This window comes from Bufo bufo, chromosome 5 (assembly GCF_905171765.1).
Source record: "Bufo bufo chromosome 5, aBufBuf1.1, whole genome shotgun sequence".
In the NCBI taxonomy this organism is placed as follows: domain Eukaryota; kingdom Metazoa; phylum Chordata; class Amphibia; order Anura; family Bufonidae; genus Bufo; species Bufo bufo.
In genome coordinates this window covers 540,268,031-540,295,554 of record NC_053393.1, presented here as the reverse complement: position 1 = coordinate 540,295,554, position 27,524 = coordinate 540,268,031, and the positions used below count along the sequence as shown (strand labels likewise).

General features: G+C 46.0%; 1 protein-coding gene across 1 annotated transcript in view; it reads left to right on the top strand.

The window, feature by feature from the left end:
• The window catches only part of CRPPA (CDP-L-ribitol pyrophosphorylase A), a 193,063-nt gene extending 166,367 nt beyond the window's left edge, over positions 1-26,696 (top strand). Inside the window, 1 exon segment of the mRNA XM_040431297.1 lies at positions 26,377-26,696. Within this exon segment, the coding sequence (XP_040287231.1) occupies positions 26,377-26,481 (105 nt within the window). The 3' untranslated portion in view covers positions 26,482-26,696.
• The last annotated feature ends 828 nt before the right edge of the window (positions 26,697-27,524 follow it).

The following is a 27,524-nucleotide window of genomic DNA, read 5'->3' as shown; positions in this document are numbered from 1 at the left end:
GAATCGAAGTTGACGAAGTGGAATATGATCCGAATTTCATGAAAAATTTGAATTGCACCAAATCCAAACTTCCTCACGCTTCGTGGTAACGAATCACATTTTTTCCTAAAATGGCTGCTGCACGTGTGAGGACATGGAGCAAGGAACTCTGGGAACATAGGATCACCCACAATACCATGCATGCAGCCAATCAGCAGCCGGCCCTGTGATGTCACAGCCCTATAAATAGCCTCAGACATTTTGGATTCAGCCATTTTCCAGTGTACTTAGTGCAGGGAGAGAGGTCAGCAGGCGCTAGGGACAGTGATAGGAAAAACTTCATTGTGCTAAAAAAAAATATTTACAAATTCAGGGAAAGATTATTCAAGGTGTAGGGAAAGGATAGGGAGGAATCATTCCACAGCATTTCTGTAGAACAGGGTTCAGTAGGGGAGGTTACAGCCTGGGTAATAGGAACAATCCTATTACACCTTACTGCACTGACTGGGGATCCAAATTGTCATTATACTGCTCTGTAATTCCAGCAAACCGTTCTTGTTATTGGGGTAAAAGTGCTGTGTGATACCGCCATTAACAGGGTTTATTACAAGGAAATATTTCTACGTCTTATTGGCCCTTGTGCGGTGCAGTTATATGTTCTAAAGCCCTTTTTGTCGTTTATTAGTGTGAAAAAAAGGGCTTATTAGCCGTTCAGCGATGCAGTTTTATGTTCTAAAGCCTTTTGTGTCGTGTATAAGTGGAAAAAAATAAGGATCTATTTGCCGTTCAGCGGTGCAGTTATATGTTCTAAAGCCCCTTTTTTGTGTGTATTAATGGCACAAAAAAGTATTTACCATTGTGTAGTGAAGTGAGAAAATTACAGATCTTTTTTGGGGTGTTTTAATTTCCTTTTTATTTATTTATTTGATCTAACAGTATGTCAGTCAGAGAAGTGCCAGGCCCTGCACAGGTGAGTGGCGGAGGCCTACATGTTTCTGGCGCAGGCACAGGTCGCAGCAGAGTAGCTGCAACCCCTGCTGCCTCGGCCCCTTAGAGACCTGAGCTCTTGGTGTCATCCAGCTGTCGTGTCTTGACCAGCAATCCAGCGGTTCTGGAATGGTTGACTCGGTCATCCACTTCGTCCCAAGTGACATCAGACACCCCCAGCCAAGAGTCGGTAGGTTCGTCAGACACAACCCATAGTTGGCATGGCCCGGGGAGCAGGCCCTATGCCCTCACCTGTCCTCAACCTGCCTCTGTCCTTTTCTGTTCCCTCAGGCAGAGAAGTATTATATGCTGTGGGCTCAGCCCCACTATACAGTGAGGATGAGATACTAGAGGACAGTCAGCAGCTACTGGCCAGCCAAGATGTGGAGGAGACATCCGCCGCTTCCTCTGCTAGGCGGGTGTCACGCTGTTTTGCACCTTGTTTGCCTGGGCGAACGGAGTCACACAGAGGAGGAACTGCTCGATATCTTTCATCAAGATATCGAATCCTGGCTTTCTCCGCGACAACTCAAAATTGTAACCATGGTGACTCACAACGGGAAGAACATGGTGTCGGTTCTGCGTCAAGGAGGGCTGAGCCATGCGCCCTGCATGGCACACATGTTCAATCTGGTTGTCAAGCGGTTCCTGAAGTCTTCCACCCATCTGCAAGACATCCTAAAAATGGCCAGGAAACTTTGCGTGGCAAAGCACACCCTCCTTGAGCTGCAGCGGTAGAACAGCATCCCCCAACATAGGCTGATATGCGACGTTTCCACCCGTTGGAATTCCACCCTCCAAATGTTGGACCGACTATACGAACAGAGAAAGGCCATAAACGATTTCTTGATAATCCAAGCAGACAGGAGTACTCCCCTGTGTAACTTCGATGTCAGCCAGTGGCAGCTCATGTGTGACACCTGCCTTTTGCTCAGGCCCTTTGAGGAGGCCACGTTATTTGTCAGTCGCCAGGACTACGGGATGAACGTCATTCCACTGCTTCATGTCCCGGAACAGTTGCTGCTAAATCTGGCTGGTCAAGGAACTGGAGACGTGGCCACATGAGCCCTGTGGGGGCTGAACTGGAGGAGGAGGAGGAGGACATTGGAGCACAAACAATGTGTAGCAAAATGGGTGGTTTTTACACACAGGTGACAGGAGAGGAGGAGGAGCTACAGGGCGATGAAGAAGAGGAGGTAAAGGACCCAAACACACCGTGGCAGTGTGCAGTGGAGATGGAGGCAGGGAGTCCCTCCGAGTCATTTGCACAAATGGCCCGATGCATGCTCACTTGCTGCGTAGTGACAGCCGAATTGTCACCATTCGGCAGAGGGATGACTTCTGGCTCTCCACCTTGTTGGACCCTCGCTACCGGTCCAAAATGGGGCTTTTTTTACACCTGCAGAGAGGGAGGACAAACTGAACTACTATAGCGACATCCTATGTAGTGAGTTGGCCACTGCCTATCTGCGCCATCGTCCATCCTCTCGCAGGTCTGACCTGGGGGGCCCTCTGGGCTCACGTTCCTCTGCTATGGCTACTGTGGCAGGGTGGGGGGGTAGGAGCAGTTCCAGCTCCCTCAGCAGCAACTTGAGTCTAGAGTCGCTGATGAGCAGCCTAGTGAAGAAACTACTCACCAGCAGCAGCAGCTAGACCTGGAGCAGGACCTGAACCAGCAGGTGGTGACATACTTGGACAGTACCCTGCCACCCCACATTAAAGATCCGCTGGACTACTGGGCAGCCAAACTGGATTTGTGGCCGCAACTAGCAGAATTTGCCCTGGAAAAGCTGTCTTGCCCAGCCAGTAGTGTGGCATCAGAGCGGGTGTTTAGTGCGGCGGGGGCCATAGTTACCCCAAGAAGAACTCGCCTGTCCACCCAAAATGTGGAGAGACTGACCTTTGTCAAGATGAATCAGGCTTGGATCAGCCAGGATTTCCACCTACCAATGCCTGATGCATCAGACTAGATAATCCATGGTGCCACACCAACACTTTGACAAAAGAGACCGGTTTCTTCTGGCTACCTGCTTCAGCTACTATTCTGATGCTGCCACCCGCCTGATGCCACACATCTGATGCCAAGTGCTCCTTCTTTCACCCACTATAATCAGCTGGTACTTGTATTGCCACCCACCTCCCCACTCTGTCACCGGGTCACTCTGTGGTCTCCTGATGCTGCTGCTACCTCCCCACTATGTCACCTTGCCACTTTGTGGTCTCCTGATGCTGCTGCCACCTCCACACTATGTCACCTTGCCACTCTTGGTCTCCTGATGCTGCTGCCACCTCCACACTATGTCAACTTGTCATTCTATGGTCTCCTGATGCTGCTGCTTCCACCTCCACACTGTTATTGTGCCACTCTGTGGCTTCGTGATGCTCCCGCCACCTCCACACTGTGATTGTGCCACTCTGTGGTCTCGTCATGCTGCTTCCACCTCACCACTATGTCATAGGGCCACTCTGTGGACTTCTCATGCTGTTCCCACCCTCCCCACTTCATGACTGGGCCACTATTTTGCCTTTTTGCCTGGCTGACATCATCATTTATTAGACCCTTCTTCTGATCTGTCAAAAGGAAGTAAAAATGAGACGCACAACGGATCCTGTCTGTGTAGCAGCTGTAAGGCCTGTATGGTCCCATCAGAATTGGCTTGTGATTTAGTAGCCAAAAGCAGGAGTGTGTACAAAACACAGAAGACATGCAAATATCCCATTCACGTGTCATCTCTGTTTTGAATCCACTCCTGTTTTATTTTGGCTTTAGAAATACTGATGGATTACTGACCAAATGCAGTTAAGGAAGGCTGGATGGGCCGAAACGCGTCCTGTGATATGGATTATATGATGAAATAAAGCATACCTTGAAAACAGAAACAAGTACGCCTGCTGGGATTTATCTGATTTTACTGACCAAATGCTAACCGAGTGAAGGTGGATGCTCCTCCACAGACAGGATCCGTTTTTTTGGGGGTTATTGTTCTGAGGGATCAGAGGAAGGGCAAAATAATCAGTGACGTCAACACAAACTTACTGCTCACACCCTCTCCACTCTGTTGGGGGCTTTACTTGTATAAGTGTTTAATAGAACAGGTTCTATGTGGAATCAGCTGACGACGGTGTAAAAGGAGTGCGCTTCTTCTTGACGCTAACATTGACATGTAAGGCTGTTGTAACGGGGTGCCGAAGGCGCACTCGGTCTCCCATCAGCCGCAGACCTGCTGCTTAGCTTCGGGAGCGAGGATCTGTGTTTGATCTCAGTCCCAGCGCGGCTTTGCTAGCTGGGAGGCTCCCTGCTCCTAGGTCTGCCTTGAGCGCCTAGCCGATCACTCGGTGCTCGACTGGTCGGTCTGTCGGTCATGTGACGCTTGCCACGTCACATGACCCTCACTCCCCACTATAAATACAGGCAGCTTGCTGGCCACAGGTTGCCTGTTAATTTAGGTTCCTGGCGTTTGTTGGATACCTGTATACTCACCTGATCCTGTTCCCTGACGATCCTTTGCCTGCTCCTCCTGTACTGCGCATCCCTCCTGGTATTTTGACCTCGGCTTCCACCTGACTATTCTTTGCGGACTCCTTTGGTAATTTTCTACTCTCCTGGTATTTATGACCCCGGCTTCTCCTGACCATTCTTTGCTTATCCCTCTGTACTGCGTTGTCCTCTTGGTTTTGACCCGGTCCGTTCACTATCTGTTATTTGTCTTGTCTATCCTTCCCGCACGTATACTAAGTTAGGGACTGCCGTCCAGTTGTCCCCTGTCATCAGGACTCGTGAGGCAAGTAGGCAGGGCCAGGGGTGAGGGTGGAGAGCAGTGGTCACTATCCTCCCTCCTGTGTGTGTGTGTACGTGACCGTTACAGCTGTGTTCACACTTGAGTTATTTGGTCGGTTTTCGCCCCGTGACTGCCCAAATAAGTAAAGTGTGCAGTGATTCTAAGAGCGACGCCTGTCATCTGCATGTCATACGGACTCACAGTATTGTTTCACTACCACAGCAGACTCCCTATGTGTGTTACTGCAAGGCACAGTGTTCTACACCACTATACAGGCTCTCTGCAGCCAGGAAATAGACATTTTTTAACGCGATTCGCCAAGAATAAATTCGGATCGAATCGACATGAGGAATGCAAGTATGGGGATGGCTTCTCCATTAAATCAGGATAGGTCATCAACAGGAGTCCAACTTCTGGACGCGCCACCGATTATCACAGCGCCGTACCTTGTATAGTAGCTGTGCATGTTATTGCAGTTCATATGGGACTGAGCTGTGCCTAGGCCATGTGACCGATGGACATGACATCACTGGCCTAGGAAGAGGCCGCAGCGATCACCGAAAGGCTGCAGCCTCTTTAAACAACTGTTCATGAGGGGCCGTGAGTCAGACCCCCATGATCACATATTGAAGACCTATCCTGAGGAAAGGTCATCAGTACTGTACTCCAGGAAAACTCTATAGCAGGGATCAGCAACCCTGCGGGCGCTAAGATAAGATGGCCGGGATCAGCAACCTCCGGCACTCCAGCTGTTCTGAAACTACAACTCCCAGAATCCTCCTTTCACTTCTATGGGAGTTTAAAAAACAGCCAAGCAAGTGTGCATGCTGGGAGTTGTAGTTTCACAGCAGCAAGAGTGCCGGAGGTTGCTGACCGCTGCTGTATAATTTATAGGTGCAGTATGGTAAGTACAGCACTAATGCCATCTTATCTTAGCGCCCGCAGGGTGCTGCTGACACACAGCAGGAGGTTTGCGTTGCCGGCTGTTTCAGTACCTGGCACTAAGCGGGGGGGCTAAAAACACATGAAAAAATAATAACCGTTTGACGTGATGGAAGAAAAGATTATTTTGTGCTCCAGGCGTTTGGTTGGTGCAGTTCTTTCCCAGCACAGTAGTCGCACAATGGCCCCCTGTGTAGTCCGTGAAGAGACCTCATTACCGTCTTGTGCAAGACACTTCTCTTTCTGAAGGTCTTTTGTGCGTCTCGCTGTGTGGGTAATGTCACTGTATTCACACATAAAGCATAGCATTCACATCTGACCAGGCTTCTCTATCCTGGGATCTTCCAGGGAAGGCGTCATAGGTGGCCTCACAGTAAGCCCGCTATGGGACTGCCATGACATATGGCGACAGACACACGAGCCGCTTCCTCCTTCATCGTCACATTCGACAGGTGGGTGTCTCTGCCCTTTGACAGGGATGGGGACGAGGGCTCTCTCATTGTGATTGGCTGCCAGGGAGAGCGGAAGCGGAAAATTCTCCGGATGACCATCTGACGGAGCAAGTAAGCCAATATGTCAGACAGCTACTTCCTGTACAACGAGTATTGCGCCACAGGTATCATTTTAGTCAGCAGGATCAACCATTCCAGACAGTATTCCTGGTTTAATAAGGTTGATCCTGTTGACAGGTGCTCTTTAAGGGATCAAAGCAGGTAAGGGTACTTTCACACTTGCGGCAGAGTGATCCGGCAAGCAGTTCTGTCGCCAGAACTGCCTGCCGGATACGGCAATCTGCATGCAAACGGAAAGCATTTGTAGACGGACCCGGACCCGTCTTACAAATGCATTGCAAGAACAGATCTGTCTCTCCGTTTTTCATCCGGAGAAACGGATCCGTTATATATATTTTTCAAATTTTTACCGGTCTGCTCATGCGCAGACTGGAAGGATGGATCCGGGATTGCGGTATTTTGCGGCACTAATACATTCCTATGGAAAAAAGTGCCGCCATTCAGGCAAGTGTTTTTTTGGCCGGAGATAAAACAGTAGCATGCTGCGGTATTATCTCTGTACTGATCAGTCAAAAAGACTGAACTGAAGACATCCTGATGCATCCTGAACGGATTGCTCTCCATTCAGAATGCATGGGGATAAAACTGATCAGTTCTTTTCCGGTATTGAGCCCCTAGGACGGAACTCTATGCCGGAAAAGAAAAACGCAAGTGTGAAAGTACCTAATTAATATATATTTTTTTTTTTTACCACATAGAACAATAAAGTTGAGGGATAACACCTTTAAGTTTATGTAAAGTTTTGGAATATTTTCATATTTGCTGGGTGACCACTTCCGAAAGCTGCTATTACAGTCCTCCCAGTCTGTGGTATGTGGAGGATTCATGGTCCAGTCCCTGGTGTCTAGTGTTTAATGCTCCTATCTATGTTGTCCAGCATTTTGGTGACCCTGTCCCTGGTGTCAGGTGTTTTGGTGTCACGTCTCTGGTGTGCGGTGGCATAGTGCTTCAGTCTTTTGTGGTTTAATGTGCCAGATACTTTTACTCACCAGTTTCTCATACTAGGTGGCTTAAGGTACCCTTAGGCCCCTTTCACACGGGCGAGTATTCCGCGCGGATGCGATGCCTGAGGTGAACGCATTGCACCCGCACTGAATCCCGACCCTTTCATTTCTATGGGGCTGTGCACACGAGCGGTGATTTTCACGCATCACTTGTGCGTTGCGTGAAAATCGCAGCATGCTCCTCTTTGTGCGTTTTTCATGTAACGCAGGCCCCATAGAAATGAATGGGGTTGCGTGAAAATCGCAGCATGCTCCTCTTTGTGCGTTTTTCATGTAACGCAGGCCCCATAGAAATGAATGGGGTTGCGTGAAAATCGCAAGCATCCGCAAGCAAGTGCGGATGCGGTGCGATTTTCACGCACGGTTGCTAGGAGACGATCGGGATGGAGACCCGATCATTATTATTTTCCCTTATAACATGTCTGTCCCTCTTTGCCCTAGTAAACTGACTATACGGCAAGTACTGGACCATTCTGCGAGGGTGTGCACTATCATACCTGAGTATCGTATTTCTATATAAGTTGGTACTCAACCTTGTGCCATGAATATATACATTTACATCCAAAAAAGGAATAACTTCTTGTGAAAGTTCCAATGTAAACCGTATATCGGTAATCAAGTGGTTCAAAAAAGAATGGAACAACTCGTGTTCCGCAACAGTGCCGGTTCCAAAAAAGGAAAATATCGTCTATGTATCTCCACCACCTCAGCACATGGCTGCAGTGGTGGGACACGTAGACGAACCGTTCTTCCATATGGAGCGACGACCTTGTTGGCGTAAGTAGGCGCCACTTTCGTTCCCATGGCCGTCCCCCTAATTTGCATATAATAATCATCTCCAAATAGGAAGTAATTATTATTCAATATCAGCTGCAGTAAAGACAAAATAAATTCTTTAGCTTCTACTGAAAAAACGGAAGCCTGTTCAACTGCGGCTACACCTATGCTATGCTGTATAGAGCTATACAAACTATATCGAAGGAGGCTAGAAGGGCCGCCTCCGGTACAGTTACAGTATTTAGTTTGTTCAAGAAGTCAGTGGTGTCTTGTACGTAGGATTTGACTTGCTTGGCGAATTTATAAAGCAATTTATCCAGAAATATAGAAACATTACTTAGTATGGATTCTCTGCTGGAGACAATGGGTCCGCCCGGAGGGCATTGCATGTCTTTGTGAATTTTAGGCAATAGATAAAATAAGGGAGTAACTGGATATTGTATTAACAAAAACTCCCGTAGTTTATCGTCAATCAGACCTGACTGATAATAAGATTCCACCAAGTTTGCGATTTTTATTTGTTGAATCGCAAACTTAGGATCAGTTTGTACCTTAATGTATACACTCACCTAAAGAATTATTAGTGCCCCCATACTAATACGGTATTGGACTCCCTTTTGCCTTCAGAACTGCCTTAATTCTACGTGGCATTGATTCCACAAGGTGCTGATAGCATTCTTTAGAAATGTTGGCCCATATTGATAGGATAGCATCTTGCAGTTGATGGTGATTTGAGGGATGCACATCCAGGGCACGAAGCTCCCGCTCCACCACATCCCAAAGATGCTCTATTAGGTTGAGATCTGGTGACTGTGAGGGCCATTTTAGTACAGTGAACTCATTGCCATGTTCAAGAAACCAATGTGAAATGATTGGAGCTTTGTGACATGGTGCATTATCCTGCTGGAAGTAGCCATCAGAGGATGGGTACATGTTCTCATTCTGTTTATGCCAAATTCGGACTCTACCATTTGAATGTCTCAACAGAAATCGAGACTCATCAGACCAGGCAACATTTTTCCAGTCTTCAACAGTCCAATTTTGGTGAGCTTGTGCAAATTGTAGCCTCTTTTTCCTATTTGTAGTGGAGATGAGTGGTACCCGGTGGGGTCTTCTGCTGTTGTAGCCCATCCGCCTCAAGGTTGTGCATGTTGTGGCTTCACAACTGCTTTGCTGCAGACCTTGGTTGTAACGAGTGGTTATTTCAGTCAACGTTGCTCTTCTATCAGCTTGAATCAGTCGGCCCATTCTCCTCTGACCTCTAGCATCCACAAGGCATTTTTGCCCACAGGACGGCCGCATACTGGATGTTTTTCCCTTTTCACACCATTCTTTGTAAACCCTAGAAATGGTTGTGCGTGAAAATCCCAGTAACTGAGCAGATTGTGAAATACTCAGACCGGCCCGTCTGGCACCAACAACCATGCCACGCTCAAAATTGCTTAAATCACCTTTCTTTCCCATTCTGACATTCAGTTTGGAGTTCAGGAGATTGTCTTGACCAGGAGCACCCCCCTAAATGCATTGAAGCAACTGCCATGTGATTGGTTGACTAAATAATTGCATTAATGAGAAATAGAACAGGTGTTCCTAATAATTCTTTAGGTGAGTGTATATTGCCATCAGACAACTGTCGTTGGGCCTCTGCCAAATACATAGAAGTATCCATGACCACCACCTTTGTCAGCAGACTGGATGGTGAGGGAGTGGTCACGCATTTGCTGATTCAAAGCCATCATTTCTTCTGTGGTCATATTAGGATGTTGAATGCTATCTAGCATACCAGTATCCTTTTAGCTCTTGAACATCCCCCAATACATCAAAAGCTTGTGAAGAAATTTGAGGTGTAAAATCCTTCCTCAATTGTAATCCCCAACCTGATAAACACAATTCATGTTGACATACTGGATTAACATGACTCACTGGACAAAAACGTAGTCCCTTTTATAACACTTGTATCTGTATAGGTGTTAAACCATGAGAGGAGATATTTACCACGGTTTGTATAGTTTGTATAGACCTAATATAGACCTAAAAAAGTCTAATGCATTTTCAAGCTTGTGTCCTTAATGGAAAAATGCAATAGAAGGTGTAGGAAGGCGCAAGGGTCCGTCGTTGACGGAAGGTATGTGTCACCGAGGTTCCTAGAAGTAAGAGCTAGTATTTTCAGGTGTCAGCGGCAGCTAATGCTGATTGACACTTGGTTGTTTAGCTGATCCGGGACGGCTCTTACTAGGAGTAGTCAAAGTGCTGGGTGGGTGACTACTCCCCACGTTCCAGGCCGAGTCTTGATTGGCCTATAAAAAACCCAGCCGGCAGTGTCAGCTGGGAGTGATTACCTCTCTCTGACAGAGGAGCTCTGGCAATCACTGGTGTGGGAACTGAGCCCTGTGCTGGGCTGAAAAGCTGAGATCTGTGCCTTGGGAGAGCAGGCCACCTAAAGCCTGCATTTGGACTGCTGGAGGCAGAACCGCCGACAAGGTGACGTTTTTTGTTATGCACAAACTTTCTACTCGGTGTGAACAAACTCCAACCCTGCAAACAGTGTTTTTGTTTGACCTTATGTGTGAATAAACACGGACATTTGAATTAAGAACTTGTACTTTGCGTCTGTACTGCACCCGCTTATCCCAACTACCAGAGCGAATCCCCACAAAGGATATAAATTATTACTCGGGAAACATGGAATTATCCTCACCCTGACAAACAGCAGAAGACGCTCTGCGCAGCCTTACAACCCTCTCCACTGCGGCTAGATCAGAGGATTCGGTGATTTATGTAGGTGCTGCCTCGGACCTCTTTAGGCCAGATCGATTCTTGGCCAGGGCCCAGCGCTTCAGCTGCAGAGACGGAGCCACAGTAGACAACGGCTCAGAGGTGGCAGAAGTGTCTATTGATTCAAGCCCTCTGTTTGGATATTTTACAGTCGGATTAGTAACAGCTGCGAACTGATTATGGGGAATTATTACCAGATCTTACATGTAAAGTTGGAAACATATGGAACTTTTTCTTTTCAAACTTGCTACAGAAATGATTTGGGGATATGTAGAGTATGACCAAGAGGGGAACGCATGTAACATTGTGCAACGGTTGAGTTGTATTGTATCCACATATTGTGGCTATGACTCTGCGTGATCAAGATATGGGGAAAAGGATGGACTGCCCACCCAAATAGAGTCTAAGAAATGTCTCTTGTCTCGTGTTTGTATAGGTGGGATTCTATCTCCAAAGTCTCCACCTGGCCCAGGTGCATATGTAGACTTCCAAATTACCTGATTGCAAGTGGGTGAAGCTGCAGTGATAAAGTCTCCACCTGGCCCAGGTTTATCTACAGACTTTCAAACTGGCCAAAGTGGGTGAAGCTGCACTTTCTCCATCTGCCCCATGTTTATTTGCAGACTTTCAAACTCATTACCTAAGTGCTAGTGGGTGAATCTGAAGTGTCTTCATCTGGCCTAGGTTTACCTATAGACCTCTAAACTCATTACTTGGGTGCTAGTGAGTAAAGCTGTGGTGATAAAGTCTGTATTTGACTTATCTGGCCCAGGTTTTTCTATAGACTTTCAAATTAAAAGGGTTTTGTCCAGCCTTGGAGAAGACAACACCTATCGTCTTGACTTGTTCTCCGAACTTACCCGCGGTCCTGCCACTGGTCCGTTTCCAGCATTTTTTGGTCCCAGCTGGTTCAGGAAGCGAGTGGGTCCCATGATTGCTACGACCCTCAGCAGGTCAACATTGGCTTGAACATTACAGCTGTGAGGTACCATTCAAGCCACTGTGACCACTGAGGCCTATGATTAGCTACAGCAGTCACAGGATCCTTCAGTGATCATTTCCACCTGGCCCAGGTTTTTGCATAGACTTCCAAACTCATTACCAGAGTGCTAGTGGGTGAAAATGCAGTGATAGTCTCCACCTGGGCTAGGTTTAGATTCTATAGACTTCAAAAATCACTACCAGTGATGAGCGGCATGGGTAATATTCGAATTCGCGATATCTTGCGAATATTTGGGCGAATATTCGTCATATGGTCCCCAGTCATTATTTTCTTGATTGCGAAAATCGGCAATCGGAAAATTCGCAAGAAAATTTGCGATCAACACAAAGATATTGCAGCCTTCTCATTGGTCCACAAGCAAGAAGCAGTGAGGCATCATGTGTACTGATGAAAAAAAATCTAGAATATTCGCAATATATTCTAGATATTCGCAAATTCTCGAAGTTCCAATATTCGCGATGAAAATTTGCGATTAGAATATTCGCGATCAACACTAATCACTACCTGCATGCTAGTGGATGAAGCTACAGTGATAAAGTGTCCACCTGACCCCGATTTATCTATAGACTTCCAAACTCATTACTTGAGGGCTAGTGGGTGAAGCTGCAGCAAAGTCCTGAATTTGGCAAGGAGCCTTTCTGATCCTACTCTTAAAGAATGCACAACTAATTTGGGACTCTGGTCCAGTTCCTTTCTGGGTATTGATGGAAGGACAGTCCGTAAATATGTAGTTTCCCTTAATTTTTGGGTGTGTTAACTCTTGGAATCTAAAGGAACACCCCTCTGGACTTCATTCTCACTATCGACCTGGACGCTGCTGTCTGTCCTGGCATAAATACATGGGGGTTCTTGCAGGGGAGCCACCTTTGCTGGAACTGTGACTGAGAACAGAGCTAGAAGCACATAGTGTAGTGGCCACGCCAAAGGGAAGGGGAGCTGCACTACTGCACCACAGCCACTACACTTTAACTCTTCTCTAACTCTTTTCCTATCGTAGCCGGTGCCAGTGGCTGCAGGTAACTGCTAATTGTGGGATGCTATGTGTTGGACCCCCACAGATCCCATATTGTCAACCAATTCCGAGAACAGGCCATCAGTATCTAAGTCCTGGAAAACCCCTTTAAGTTGAAATATGAGGAATGTTGGAAAGTTTAATATCAGTGGTAACATAAGTGACAGAAGGATGTAACTAGCTTCTCCTCCCTCTTTTGTGTCATTAGAAACCAATATAGATGAAGCCTATGCTGCTGGGAGTCCCTGACCTCCAATAAGACCAACAAACTGCTCTCCTGAGATTCTCTGTGCTGCTCTGAATATAAAGATATGTTAAGTTTCATGTGTCATTTTTTGTGCTAGACATCCACATGTCAGGCAAGTAAACTCAATATCGAGCCAATTGTATTTGATTTAAAGGAAAAATATACAGACTTGAGGCTCCATCAGCAGCGTCTGCCCCGACAGAGGGAAATTGTGCGGATGATTAGTTAATCAGTGGGGATATCCTGACACATAAACACAGCTGGGGATGACAGTCTAATGGAGCGTTCCCATGAATCCCAACTATTGCTTTATTGTATGGGGATACAACAAGGAAGATGTAGGGTCATTTCCCTATAGAAGAATGTAATGCAAAAACTGAAACCAACATGGCTGCCTTTATAAGGGTTTCATCCAGCTTTCAAAGACTACTGAATGTCGACACCTCACAGATACATGGCCAGGTGCCCAGATATCCGGTGTACCACTGCAGAAATGGACTGATTTACCATTCAGAACTGTAGGAAAATGGAGGCTGGGCTGCCTCTTATTCTGGGGCCCTGGGGGTCTAGTTACAACTATCATCAGCCATCTTGGAGGCTGTGGAGAGTTGTGTCATGCTTCGGTGTGGGAGGGAAACACCACACTGAGCATAGGAGGGAAGGGGGGAACAGGGAATCAGGCCTGAAAACTAGGGAAGGAATATAGACACCTTCTAGTGAAAACCCTAATCAAAATCCTGACTGACTACCAGTGTGAACAGACCCCAGAGGTAGGTGAGTTCATACTCAGGAATACCTAGAGTCCTATCTAACCCTATAGGACCCTGGTACTAATGGCAGGGACGAGACTAACTGTTCCTCCAAAAGGAAGGACGAACAGAAGTCTTCTTCAGGCCTAATATAAACAGTAGGGAAATGCAACACACAGAACCCAAACAAAATACAAAAGGGAAACGAAATACTTAACTTCAAAGGGGCTATGGAAGCACCAGGTACTCAGCCGAGATCCAACCACAAACAATCCACAGGCACAGAAGCTATAAACCGCACAGCATTGTGGGAGAAGCAACTATAAATAAGGAAGGTTAAATGACCACAATAGCAACACCTGGAGGTTAAGGGTGTGGTCATTACCAGAAACAACACAGACGCCTATCGATCCACAAGGAAAACCTGTCAGATCAAACCACGTGTTGCCAGTCTCACAGATCTCCTGCCACTCACTGTCGCCGGGACGTCTGTATGTCTCGGTACGTCCTTGACAAGTTGTCAGTGGTCTCCCATCACTTATTTGCTTACAGGCACCGTACCTTCCTCCAATCTGTTCTACCACTTACAGACTCCTGGGTCCTAATGCAAAATCAGTAACGCGCCCCCCCCCCCCCCCTCCCCTCTCATACCATGTGCCGTTTAGAAGAGGTCCCTTTGACCCCTTTCAATACCAGGACTCGGGTGCACTGTTACCTTTGCTCCCCCTATATATTTCACAGAAAGTGAAGGCACTAGGATATGCCACCAGTGTCAGATTGGTGTGGGTCCTACCTCTGGGTCCTATCTCCAGAATGGGCCCCAAAAGTGTAGGAGAGCACTCCGTGCATGCTCGACATGCTCTCCATTCAATTGTATAGAAGTTCCAAAAATTTTCGCCAGTCCCATAGAAATGAATGGAGGACCATATCTATCTGACTTTGGTGGCACAATATGCCACCAATGTCTTAGATGAGACAACCCCTTTAAGAACGTCCACATGACAGCCCACACTCCCCTAAAGACTTTGCATTGGCAATAAAATGTTATTTTTTTTATTTTTTTTATTTTAGACACATTCTAGATGCTGTACTTGCAAAAGTCACCTTCAGATCCGTTCTTCATTCATTCTCCGCATCATCAATCCCGAAATCCATCACAGCCTATTATTTTCCTACAGCCGGGGACGCAGTGGCAGACTGCAGCCATTAAATTTTTTGACTTACGCATAAGGCGGCGATCGTCTTACGTACAGGGGCCCCCCCTGAACACAATAAAATAAACTCGGGCTCGTTACCATTCCTTTTTGCTTACAGTAACACGCCATCTAATTGATTGGCGCAGCTCGCCGGCCGGGGCCCGTCCACTCCCAGGATACATTGTGGTGGTCCTTGAGTTATATAATTGCTTCCACCTGAGAAGTTGAAATTCTTGAAAAAAAAATAAAAATCTTGAGCAAGTCGTACACATAATTCTTTGCATAATTGGCGGTAATGAGACGTAAGGCGAGGTAAGGAACGCCGTGCCATCCGCACAGCGTTTTTTTCCCCCCAAAAAAATTCACATGGGACGGTCATCAATTAACCCACGATTGTGTGCACATGGACAAGAAAACAAATACTTCAGCGTTTTTTGGCCGCTTCCATCAGGTTTTTCTTCCAAGGATACATTTTGTTTGGCCGCTTCTTGAAGCAGGTTGTTGGACGCGGCTCGGGTGGTCTTCAGTCACGCAGTGTTGATGTCAATGTTGGATTTTCCCTAGGTCATTGATATATATATTTTTTTTTTAGATTTAACGGGGTTGTCCAGGATTTTATGAAAGTGGCCTAACTAAACATTACTTACCTACTGAATACCCGCCGCTCCAGCAGGTCCTGAAGCACTGACGGTCCATCGATGTACTAATCACTGGCCTGAGCGGTCATTCAAGTGTGCCTGCTGAGGCCAGTGATCGGCTGCAGCAGTCAGATGAATTCATTCTGGAGAAAAAAATACTTTTAATATGCAAATGAGCAGTTAAGTGCACTGAGGGCGGGCCTAAGACACTCCATGCACTTTTGCTTCCTCTGCCAGCCCCTTGATTCCTTCATCTCACCTGGCCCTGTCAAACAAGACAGAGAGGGACAGAGGTCTGGCAGAGGAAGCTGGATGAGAACGGGTGCACAGGGTGGCTCAGGCCTGCCCTTGGTGCACTGATCTGCTCATTTGCATAAGGATTAAAAGTGTTTCCCCCCCTCCAGAATAAAGCAATAGATTGCTATCTGAATCTAAAGGCGTTTGAAATCCACCTCCTGTCTCATCAGAGGCTCAGGCTGCTGTTCTGTCCCTCCCTATGCTTTACACTGCAGCTCTGCTTGTTTGGATTAGTTTCTGCATATAATCTGATCAGCGGCGAAGTTGTGTCTAAAATACATAATGAAAAAATATATTTTCTGCTCACCCTTTATGTTAGGTTAGTTTCCATTTTTTTTTCGATGTAGCGGGATTGCAGACCTGCCCAGTTATGTAGCATCTACCACTGCATGATAAGACGGGTTCACCATTCAGAATACGAGGAAAGCTGGGTGGCATCTCCTGTGGAAGCTGCTGCAGCAGATATATTGGATGCCATCCAGGATTCCCAGGCGGAGCACTGACTGATGTATAGGTAGAAGCACCGCCGCTGACGATGTGGCTTTTAGCTGATTATTCTTGTCAGAGTGTTGTATTTTGGGGTTGACGTCACCTCCAGTCTGTGTTTGATCTTTAGGGTTAGAAAAAGTTCAAGTTTGAGATTGCCTTGTGGAGATGATAATAAAGTGTCCATGTGTTCTGTAAAATTGTATCCACATGGAGCCAAAGTCACAGCGTCGGCCCCGAGAACACAAAGAGAATGCCACAATGTATCCACCAGGGTGAGGACATGCACTGTTACAGTGTACATATAAATATACGGAGCAGAATAGTGAGTGCAGCTCTGGAGTATACTACAGGATGTAACTCAGGATCAGTACAGGATAAGTAATGTATGTACACAGTGACTGCACCAGCAGAATAGTGAGTGCAGCTCTGGAGTAAAATACAGGATGTAACTCAGGATCAGTACAGGATAAGTAATGTAATGTATGTACACAGTAACTGCACCAGCAGAATAGTGAGTGCAGCTCTGGAGTATAATAGAGGATGTAACTCAGGATCAGTACAGGATAAGTAATGTAATGTATGTACACAGTGACTGCACCAGCAGAATAGTGAGTGCAGCTCTGGAGTATAATACAGGATGTAACTCAGGATCAGTACAGGATAAGTAATGTAATGTATGTACACAGTGAGTGCACCAGCAGAATAGTGAGTGCAGCTCTGGAGTATAATACAGGATGTAACTCAGGATCAGTACAGGATAAGTAATGTAATGTATGTACACAGTGACTGCACCAGCAGAATAGTGAGTGCAGCTCTGGAGTATAATACAGGATGTAACTCAGGATCAGTACAGGATAAGTAATGTATGTACACAGTGACTGCACCAGCAGAATAGTGAGTGCAGCTCTGGAGTATAATACAGGATGTAACTCAGGATCAGTACAGGATAAGTAATGTAATGTATGTACACAGTGACTGCACCAGCAGAATAGTGAGTGCAGCTCTGGAGTATAATACAGGATGTAACTCAGGATCAGTACAGGATAAGTAATGTATGTACACAGTGACTGCACCAGCAGAATAGTGAGTGCAGCTCTGGAGTATAATACAGGATATAACTCAGGTTCAGTACAGGATAAGTAATGTATATACACAGTGACTGCACCAGCAGAATAGTGAGTGCAGCTCTGGAGTATAATACAGGATGTAACTCAGGATCAGTACAGGATAAGTAATGTAATGTATGTACACAGTGACTCCACCAGCAGAATAGTGAGTGCAGCTCTGGAGGATAATACAGGATGTAACTCAGGATCAGTACAGGATAAGTAATGTATGTACACAGTGACTGCACCAGCAGAATAGTGAGTGCAGCTCTGGAGTATAATACAGGATGTAACTCAGGATCAGTACAGGATAAGTAATGTAATGTATGTACACAGTGACTGCACCAGCAGAATAGTGAGTGCAGCTCTGGAGTATAATACAGGATGTAACTCAGGATCAGTACAGGATAAGTAATGTATGCACACAGTGACTGCACCAGCAGAATAGTGAGTGCAGCTCTGGAGTATAATACAGGATGTAACTCAGGATCAGTACAGGATAAGTAATGTATGTACACAGTGACTGCACCAGCAGAATAGTGAGTGGAGCTCTGGAGTATAATACAGGATGTAACTCAGGATCAGTACAGGATAAGTAATGTAATGTATGTACACAGTGACTGCACCAGCAGAATAGTGAGTGCAGCTCTGGAGTATAATACAGGATGTAACTCAGGATCAGTACAGGATAAGTAATGTAATGTATGTACACAGTGACTGCACCAGCAGAATAGTGAGTGCAGCTCTGGAGTATAATACAGGATGTAACTCAGGATCAGTACAGGATAAGTAATGTATGTACACAGTGACTGCACCAGCAGAATAGTGAGTGCAGCTCTGGAGTATAATACAGGATATAACTCAGGTTCAGTACAGGATAAGTAATGTATGTACACAGTGACTGCACCAGCAGAATAGTGAGTGCAGCTCTGGAGTATAATACAGGATGTAACTCAGATCAGTAATGCAATGTATAATCAGTACCACATTGCAGGTTGCTTTTCAGGATGCATGCAGCGATTATTGAGTTATATAAGTGACATCAACCTTTTGCAATCAGCTAGTTGACCTCTCCTGTCATGTAGTGGAATAGCAGATCTGCTTAGAGATTAAGAGTCGGGGGAATTATCACTGTATAATGAGATTGGCCGTTCAGGTATACAGGAAAGCTGGGTGATAATCTGTGTGTGAGCTGTTAAGGGGGCCCCTTCCAGGATCGAGTAGTGAAGCTTGCTGTTATTATACCTCAGTGTTGCTATGTATACAATAGTCATACACCGTCAAATACAAAGGGGTTGTCACCCGGCTTTCCCCAGCTCCTGAGTGGTAAGTCTACCTCGTCATGTCTTGCTCTTTCACTCTGATACAGGGTTTCTACATTTGCCATTCAGGAGTCTGGAAAAGTTGGGTTAGAGCTTGTACCGCTTCCCATTCTAGTGATTTATTGCGGATTTTTGGCTTTAGAGGGAAAGCTCCTAGTTATTTAGTGCTGTGGCCCTTGTAGCCGCCTGAAGTCCTTTTCATGTATCCTGTCCTTTTCATGTGGATTACCCCAAGACCTGGTCATCCGTGTGAAGACGTCTCCCCATGAGCTGAAGAAAAACGACTTGACGAGCGGATAACTGGATGCAGATTGTCACGGGTTAACAGAAAGCACATGTGTCCCTGGCTCCAGAATTCAGTATTTGCTGTCAACAAGTCTGGGGTAAACCCACAAAAAATAACCTGTTCAACGTGAACGTCTTCAACATTTAGCGCCTTTTTTTTCTCCAGAAATTCTCGATTCACTTATATCTGTAGAGCAGCCAGAGCTGCGCTTTCTCATACAGAGCTGCAAATCCCCCGCTTAGACATAGGGGGACATTTATCTACACCAGTGGTTTATACGTCGGCCTTAGGCCTCTTGCACACGAACACCCACTGTTCACTTTAGTGGCTTCCGCTATCAGGCCGTTCCGCGAAAAGATAGGACATGTTTTATCTTTTTGCGGAACGGAAGTACGTGGGGTTCTGTTCCGTGGGGTGCTTCCGTGGGGTTCTGTTCCGCAACTCCGGATTTGCAGACCCATTTTAGTGAATAGGTGCGCATCCGTGATGCGGAATTCACACACAACGGTGGCCAGTGTATTGCGGATCCGCAAATGCGTTCTGCAATACGGCCACGGTGTGCAATAAGCTTTAATCTGTGCTCCACTGGTGACTAGTAATAATTGTGGTGCATCTCAGGCCGTCCGCGCACAAGCCTGGAGCAGGCAGAGGTTTTATCCCAGTGCCCAGGCCCCGCCTCCTCCAGCCCCTCCCATCTCCCCCCCCCCCCCCCCCCCCCCCCCCCCCTTCCAGAAATGGAGCTTAGGCTTTGCAGAAAAATGTGCAACTGTTTGGCACCACCATTCTGGCGCTAAATCCCCCCCCATATCCCCCGTTTATTCAAAATAAAAATAAACAGAAAAAAATTCTCAAAAAATGCACTAATAAACAGATGTATGTATTGAAGAAAAAAATGCACAAAATTATTTTGGTAGCCCAACAAGAAAAAAGTCAGGGCTGTTAAACCACCATGTGTGCAGATATTTGCCTGGTCATTGGGGGTGAAATGGTAACATTGTGATTACTTGCAGCCACCACTAGGGGGAGTTTCTGCATACTGCTTATACATTGCACTCAATAAAAATACTGTATGCACTAAGCTCCACCTGAAAACAAATACTTCTGATGGTTGCCAGAATGCTATCATTTAAGGCCCCTTTACATTGCCCGATGTAGCAAGCGATTGCCAGGAACGAAGCGTTCCTTCCGGACAATCGCTTGCTTGTCAGTAGAGGAGAATGCAGCATTTATATGCAGCGATCCCCTCCACAGTATGGGAGAGGAGGGATGGCTTGTACCCATACAGAATCATTGTTTGCCGGCAGCAGAGGCTGTTTAGACGCCTCAATCTGCAGCCGGCAAACAAGGATTTAGGTATCCGCACCAACGGTCCTGTTACCCGATGAACGAATCTTTTGCTTGCTCTTTGTATAATCAGCGGCAACTTTACACTGGCAGATTATCGCTACCGAGCGTTGGTATGAACAACGGTTAGGGAGAGTTCACATCACAGTTTTTGCTTTTCTTCTGATCTGGCATAAGAACAGAAAAATAAAGGAAAAAAATGGATCCTGTAAAAAAAAAATATAGATCCTGAGCATCACTTATGCACATTTGGCATCCGTTTGAGCCATTTCCGTCTGAGATCCGTTTTTTAAGACGGGGAAAGAAAAAGTCCTGCACGAAAGTCCTTCATGCCTGACTCTTTTTTCCGTCTAAGATACCGGATCTCAGTCTCAAATGACTCAAACAGATGCCAAATGTGCATAAGTGATGCTCAGGATCCGTTTTTTTTACAGGATCCGTTTTTTTTACAGGATCTGTTTTTTTCCTAATTAGTTTTCTTCCGATGGATCAGAAGATCAAAAATTCTGTGCAGGGAAGTTGCCATGCTGACCAGTGGAGCTCCAGCTGGTCAACCTACAGTATCAGTTCCTGGATTAGCGTCCGTTCCCAGAACTAGGCGGGGTATTTAGGTTTGCTCCTCAGCTGGCGATCACTTTGCTCCTCTGTATTTTGTACCTCTAGATCTGCTCATTCCACACCCTGTGTACAGACTGTGGATTAACCCCTTGTCTGCTGCATTGACTGCTTCTGATATTCTGACAATGGCTAGTATTTAGATTAACCCCTTGTCTGTTGTTTGGGCCTATTCGTCTCTCCTAGTTCTGACCCTGCTTGTCTACTACCCTTTTCATCTTGGTCATTCCGGTAGGTCTGCTTCTAGCGAGCTTGCACCAGTTTTCATTTATCGACTCCGCAGATGTAACCTGGGTCCCCTTGCAGCAGGCTGCGGTGAAGAATCTAGGGGTAGCCTTAGCTTCCTACCACTCGGAGAAGATTGGTAGCAGTTTCTGTGTTTGTGGGCTGTGGCTCTGGGTGGTGATCATACTATTTCCATACATGTCTTATACATTTGTGAAATGGATCATGTGACAACATGATTGTGGGGAGCAGTTAAAGGAACACTCTAGACAAAAGTGATCCTTTGTGTTGTAGCCTGAGTGGGCAGAGCATGACACAGGAATACAGTGATGTCAAGCTCCTCCCCCGAGGTTCCTCAGCTTAACCAGGAGAGTACCTTTAAGGATTGTATCATTCCTACTAATCAGGATTTGTATAGTTTTATTGCATTTTGTCATCAGTACAGTGAAATTCCTGGGAACAGAAAGGCGCCAGGCGATGAAATTTTCTGGATCACTGGACTAATAAAATCAGGTGGCGGATTAAAGGAATTTTTTTTAACTTCCATTTTTCTTGTTTTTCTTAGTCTCTGCTCCTGATTTGTATGATAAGTTTTTAGTAGGTGGAGGAGCGACTGTGAATGGGGATCACTCTCATCATGTTTAATCTGCTCAGAGAAGGTGAATACAATTCTGGGGCTCATGTAGAAAGTCTCCAATTGATCTCATAGATACCTCTGGGTGTGTAGCCGGTCTAAAATACGGGCCCTGGGAGAGTGCCAAAACCCCCCCTGCCACGTAAGACCCCAGTATTAAAATGGCACATGTGTGGGACCTGTCCTGCCTTCACTTAAAGTTCCCCAGTATCTGTAAAGCCAGCACAGGGTGGCGCTCTCTCCCCCTCCGCACAGCGCAGACATCTTGACTCCCATCATCCCACCGGTCTGTCCTGTTTCTTCTTCACATCTTGAGAACATAACTTTGTATCCAGTTAATATGGAAAAATATTATTTCTATGTTCACAGGCAAAAAGGGAAAACCCAACAAATTTAATTAAAGCCGCCCTCCGCCTGGGCCTTTTAATCGATGCAGACCCTGACACTGTGTACTTTACGGGGGTCCGAGGGGGGGGGGGGGTGTTATAACCTAAACCTTCACTTTTCCTGAAGTCCTGGACATTGACACAGTTGTACTTTCAAGGTCAGTTTATTTTCCTAGAGTTTTTTTTTTTTTTGTGGGGCGAGGAGCCGCCTAGCGTACTGCGTAGGTCTGGTCCAATTATAAGGGGTGGGGGAGTATATGCGGGTGGTCGGTCAAGGCGAGATATTTGTTTGTGGCTCGATATGAAGTCACAGTTGGCGTCTGTGTCCCGTTCTACACGGCCGCCTGTAAAGTCATAACACGACCAGACGAGTAAACTATTTATGGTAAGAACCTGAGTGCAGACCTCCCCCCCCCCACCCCGGCAGCGAGTGGCGTGGCCCGGACATAATTATATCAATATAAAATTAGGAGCTCCACTTGAGGAGTGACAGGAGAGTGTGAACCGTAATATAATCCAGATTTATCACTTTATAATCTGGTTCTACACACAGTACACTTCATAAATACATATATGGGGTAGGATTCCTTTAATCCAGCATCGATGTGGTGCCAGATCATCAGGTCACATCCTGATTAATACTCCATCTAGAGAGCAGCAGGAGGCAGGATGGGGTTCGAAGGATCCCCATTCTGGAGAAAGGACTGGATTCTATGGATTATTTCAGATACAGAGCTCCCAAACAGGTAAATGTTAAAATTTTGGTTCCTTGCAGCCACCATCAGGGGGAGCTGTATACTGTCATACACTGAACTCCATAATACACAGTGGTAGCTGCAGGTTACCAGTATGCAGTAAGCTCCTGAGCTCACCCTAGTGGTGGCTGCAAATAGTCAGTATGCAATAAGCTCCTGAGCTCACCCTAGTGGTAGCTGCAGGTTACCTGTATGCAGTAAGCTCCATCTAGTGGTGGCTGCAGGTAGTCAGTGTAAGCTCCTGAGCTCACTCTAGTGGTAGCTGCAGGTTACCAGTATGCAGTAAGCTCCTGAGCTCACCCTAGTGGTAGCTGCAGGTTACCAGTATGCAGTAAGCTCCTAAGCTCACCCTAGTGGTAGCTGCAGGTTACCAGTATGCAGTAAGCTCCATCTAGTGGTGACTGCAAGTAGTCAGTTTGCAGTAAGCTCCTAAATTCCTCCTAGTGGTGGCTGCAGGTAGTCAGTATGTAGTAAGCTCCTGAGCTCACTCTAGTGGTAGCTGCAGGTTACCAGTATGCAGTAAGCTCCATCTAGTGGTGACTGCAGGTAGTCAGTATTCAGTAAGATCCTGAGCTCCTCCTAGTAGTGACTGCAGGTAGTCAGTATGCAGTAAGCTCCTGAGCTCCTCCTAGTGGTGGCTGCAGGTAGTCAGTATGCAGTAAGCTCCTGAGCTCCTCCTAGTGGTGACTGCAGGTAGTCAGTATGCAGTAAGCTCCTGAGCGCCTCCTAGTGGTGGCTGCAGGTAGTCAGTATGCAGTAAGCTCCTGAGCTCCTCCTAGTGGTGGCTGCAGGTAGTCAGTATGCAGTAAGCTCCTGAGCTCCTCCTAGTAGTGACTGCAGGTAGTCAGTATGCAGTAAGCTCCTGAGCTCCTCCTAGTGGTGGCTGCAGGTAGCCAATATGCAGTAAGCTCCTGAGCTCCTCCTAGTGGTGACTGCAGGTAGTCAGTATGCAGTAAGCTCCTGAGCTCACTCTAGTGGTAGCTGCAGGTTACCAGTATGCAGTAAGCTCCATCTAGTGGTGACTGCAGGTAGTCAGTATGCAGTAAGCTCCTGAGCGCCTCCTAGTGGTGGCTGCAGGTAGCCAATATGCAGTAAGCTCCTCAGCTTTCCCTAGCGATGGAAGTAGGCTTTTTCTCATGTAACTCTGTCTTGGGAATGTAAAGGTCCGCAATTAACCCCTGAAGGAACCAGACAATTTTGTAGGCGGTGTTTCCATTTCTTTTTTTTTTACAGAACAGAATAATGTCATATTGTAATATTGCAGTACCAATTATGTTTATTCTTTTTTGTTATGTGGTAAATGGATAAAGGGGTTTCCTTAGAATTTTAATATTGTTAGAAACTTCATAAACCCATGTTTTAGTTCTTTTCTTTTAGTCCCCCAAAGGGACTTGAACGTGCGAATGCTTGTACAATAGACTTCAATAATTCTGTATTTCTGCACCTGCCAAGTTTGGAGCGGGCCGAGCTCCTGAGCCCTCTCCATACTCCGCATGTACCTCACATTGCACTAAAGGTTTAAGGAATCAATTAGCACAGAATTTAGGATCTGGTTAACTTAGAAAATTGATGTTTAAGGGAAACTGCTCCCAATAGGGCATGGCCCTTAGATTCTTGTCCCCTCTGAATTATGGCCGCCCTTCTGCGGCATGTCCGAAACTAAGGAGGTCAATAGAGCAATAACACTACTACTCTCATGGTGCGTAGTTCATTCAGGTTCACCGTAGTCTGGACTGTGAGAGTTTAGGGAAATGTGGAAGCAATTTGGGGGTCACATATGAGCCTGCTCTGAGGGGCTGCACAAAGGAAAAGAGTAATCAAACCTGAGACTTTTGGAAAATGTCTCATGAAGAATAGTTAGTGCATCTATTATTTTACTTCTATGCATCGTGAGTCGCTTTAGAGATGTTGTCCTCATCTTGCGCTGATATGCCGCCGTCTGTTCTAGTGGTATAATATCTAATGTCCCCGGAGGAGACTGCGTAGTGGTTCATTTCTTGTGTCCCTGGAGGTCTTGGATTGTGATGGGTTAATGTCTACTCTCCCTGGAGGTCTAGGGTGGTTATTTATTATAGTCACTTATATAGCGGTGGTATATTCCGCAGAACTTTACAGACATTATTATCACTTACTGTCCCCAGTGGAGGCTCACGATCTAGATTCCCTATCAGTCTGTCTTCGGAGTGTAGTAGGAAACCAGAGAACTCGGAAGAAACGCGCGCAAACACGGGGAGAACATGCAAACTCCATGCAGATGTTGTCCTTGGTTATATTATTAATATCTAATATCCATGGAGGTCAAGGGGGGGGGGGAGGGGGCTGTGTTAATATCTAGTACCCCTGGCGGTCTAGGGTGTTAAAGGGTTAATATCTAATATCCCTGGAGGTCTTGGGTGTTAAAGGGTTAATATCTAATATCCCTGGAGGTCTAGGATGCATATGTGTTAATATTTAATATCCTTGAAGGTCTAGGGGTGCTTATGGGTTAATATCTAATATCCTTGAAGGTCTAGGGTGTTAAAGGGTTAATATATAATATCCCTGGAGGTCTTGGGTGTTAAAGGGTTAATATCTAATATCCCTGGAGGTCTAGGATGCATATGTGTTAAATTTTTAATATCCTTGAAGGTCTAGGGGTGCTTATGGGTTAATATCTAATATCCTTAAAGGTCTAGGGGTGGTTATGGGTTAATATCTAATATCCCTGGAGGACTATGGGTAAATATTGGTTAGAATGTAATATCCCTGGAGGACTATGGGTAATTATGAGTTAATATTTAATATCCATGGAGGTCTGGGGGTGTTTATTGCTTAATATCTAAAAACCTTGGAGGCATTGGGTGGTCATGGGTAAATTTCTAATATCCCTGGAGGTCTAGGGTGATTATGGGTTAATACGTCTGGGGGTCTAGGATGGATATTAGATTTTTTTTAAACGTAATATCCCTGGAGGACTGTGGGTAGTTACTTTGATTGACAAGGCCAGTCAGTGACAGAGTGAGGGGCCGGCGACAGGAATGAGCGGAGCTTGGGTGAAACAAGAGCAATGGGTGACGCTCTCATTGCACCAAAGGCCCAAACAGCGTTTTAATCGGGTGAACCACAGCTATGTGTCAAATGGTTGTATAGGAAGGTCGCTGGTGACAGATTCCCTTTAAAATGGTTTTGGGGAAAACCTGTCCCTTTAAAAATAAAAAATATTGTTTGAGGAAATCAAAAACTGTCAAACTCAGAACATTTTCCTTTTTTCTACACAGGAGGAGTCAGAGCTTGAAGATGGCGTCCGTCAGGCCTCCGAGATCATCTCTGCTCTGATCACGGACAGGAACCCTGCGCTCACTGGTCAAGTAATGGTCGCGTGAATAAAGTCTTGTGGAGGCACAATGTTGTGACTGGAGCTTTAAAGGGCCACTCTGCTTATTATAGAGCAGCAAGGTTACAAGCCAAGCTGCTGAAGTCGCCAAAACACGCGCATTGCCTTCTTGCACTAGTAATGCAAACCCATGTACAGATGTAGCAGAGCTCAGTTTGTCATTTGTTATAATGAGCTTTGATATCACAGTCGGTTCTGCTCACTCATGAATGACAAAGTCAGCTTTGCTGCTACGTCTGTGTGTGCACTTACCGGTGTAGCAGGGCTGAGTTTGTGAAAAAAAACACCAAAAAACAGCTGGATAATAACAGGGCAGTTTTCTGGTGCATTGAACAGAATACCATTTGGGCTGTACACTGTATTAGGGCTCATGCAGCTCTGGATGTGAGAACACAAGAAGATAACTCGGTGCAAAATAAATGGAGCTTTTTGCAAAGTCACTCAGTATTATATGTCATTATTTACTAAAAGGGGAGGTTCACCTTAAAGGGGTTGTCTCACTTCATCAAATGGGATGTTAAGAAAAAACGGAGCTGGTAACAGACGTCTCTCTCCACTCTGGCACATAAAGGGGGTTTGATGTCGCCAAGACTATCTCCAATCTGCAGTCTGAGAAAATTACATGTGTAAACATTTGCTACATTGTATCAATGTCCATGCTTATTAAAGTATCTGATTTGTGACCTAAGGTTATGCATAGGCCAGAGGCGTGTCTGTCAGCACAGATGTCGACAGAGTCCAAGGGGGAACCAGAAAAATGTAAAAATGCAGCTTTAGGTGTGACTGGAGTAGAAGGCAAGATTGTGTGTTCCCAATGAAGAACTTCATTTACTAATGGGTGGGATGTTGCAGTAACATGACCCCTCTTCCCTGCCGCCATTGTTAAGCAGATATTGCTGCGGCTTTGAGATTAGAGCACATTAAATGTGTCTGCACATAAACCTGTGATCAAGAGAGGAATGCTGGAAATAAGGTCAGTGGGATTTATCTCTATTACCTTAGGTGGAGCAGAAGAGAGCAGAGGAAGGAAGC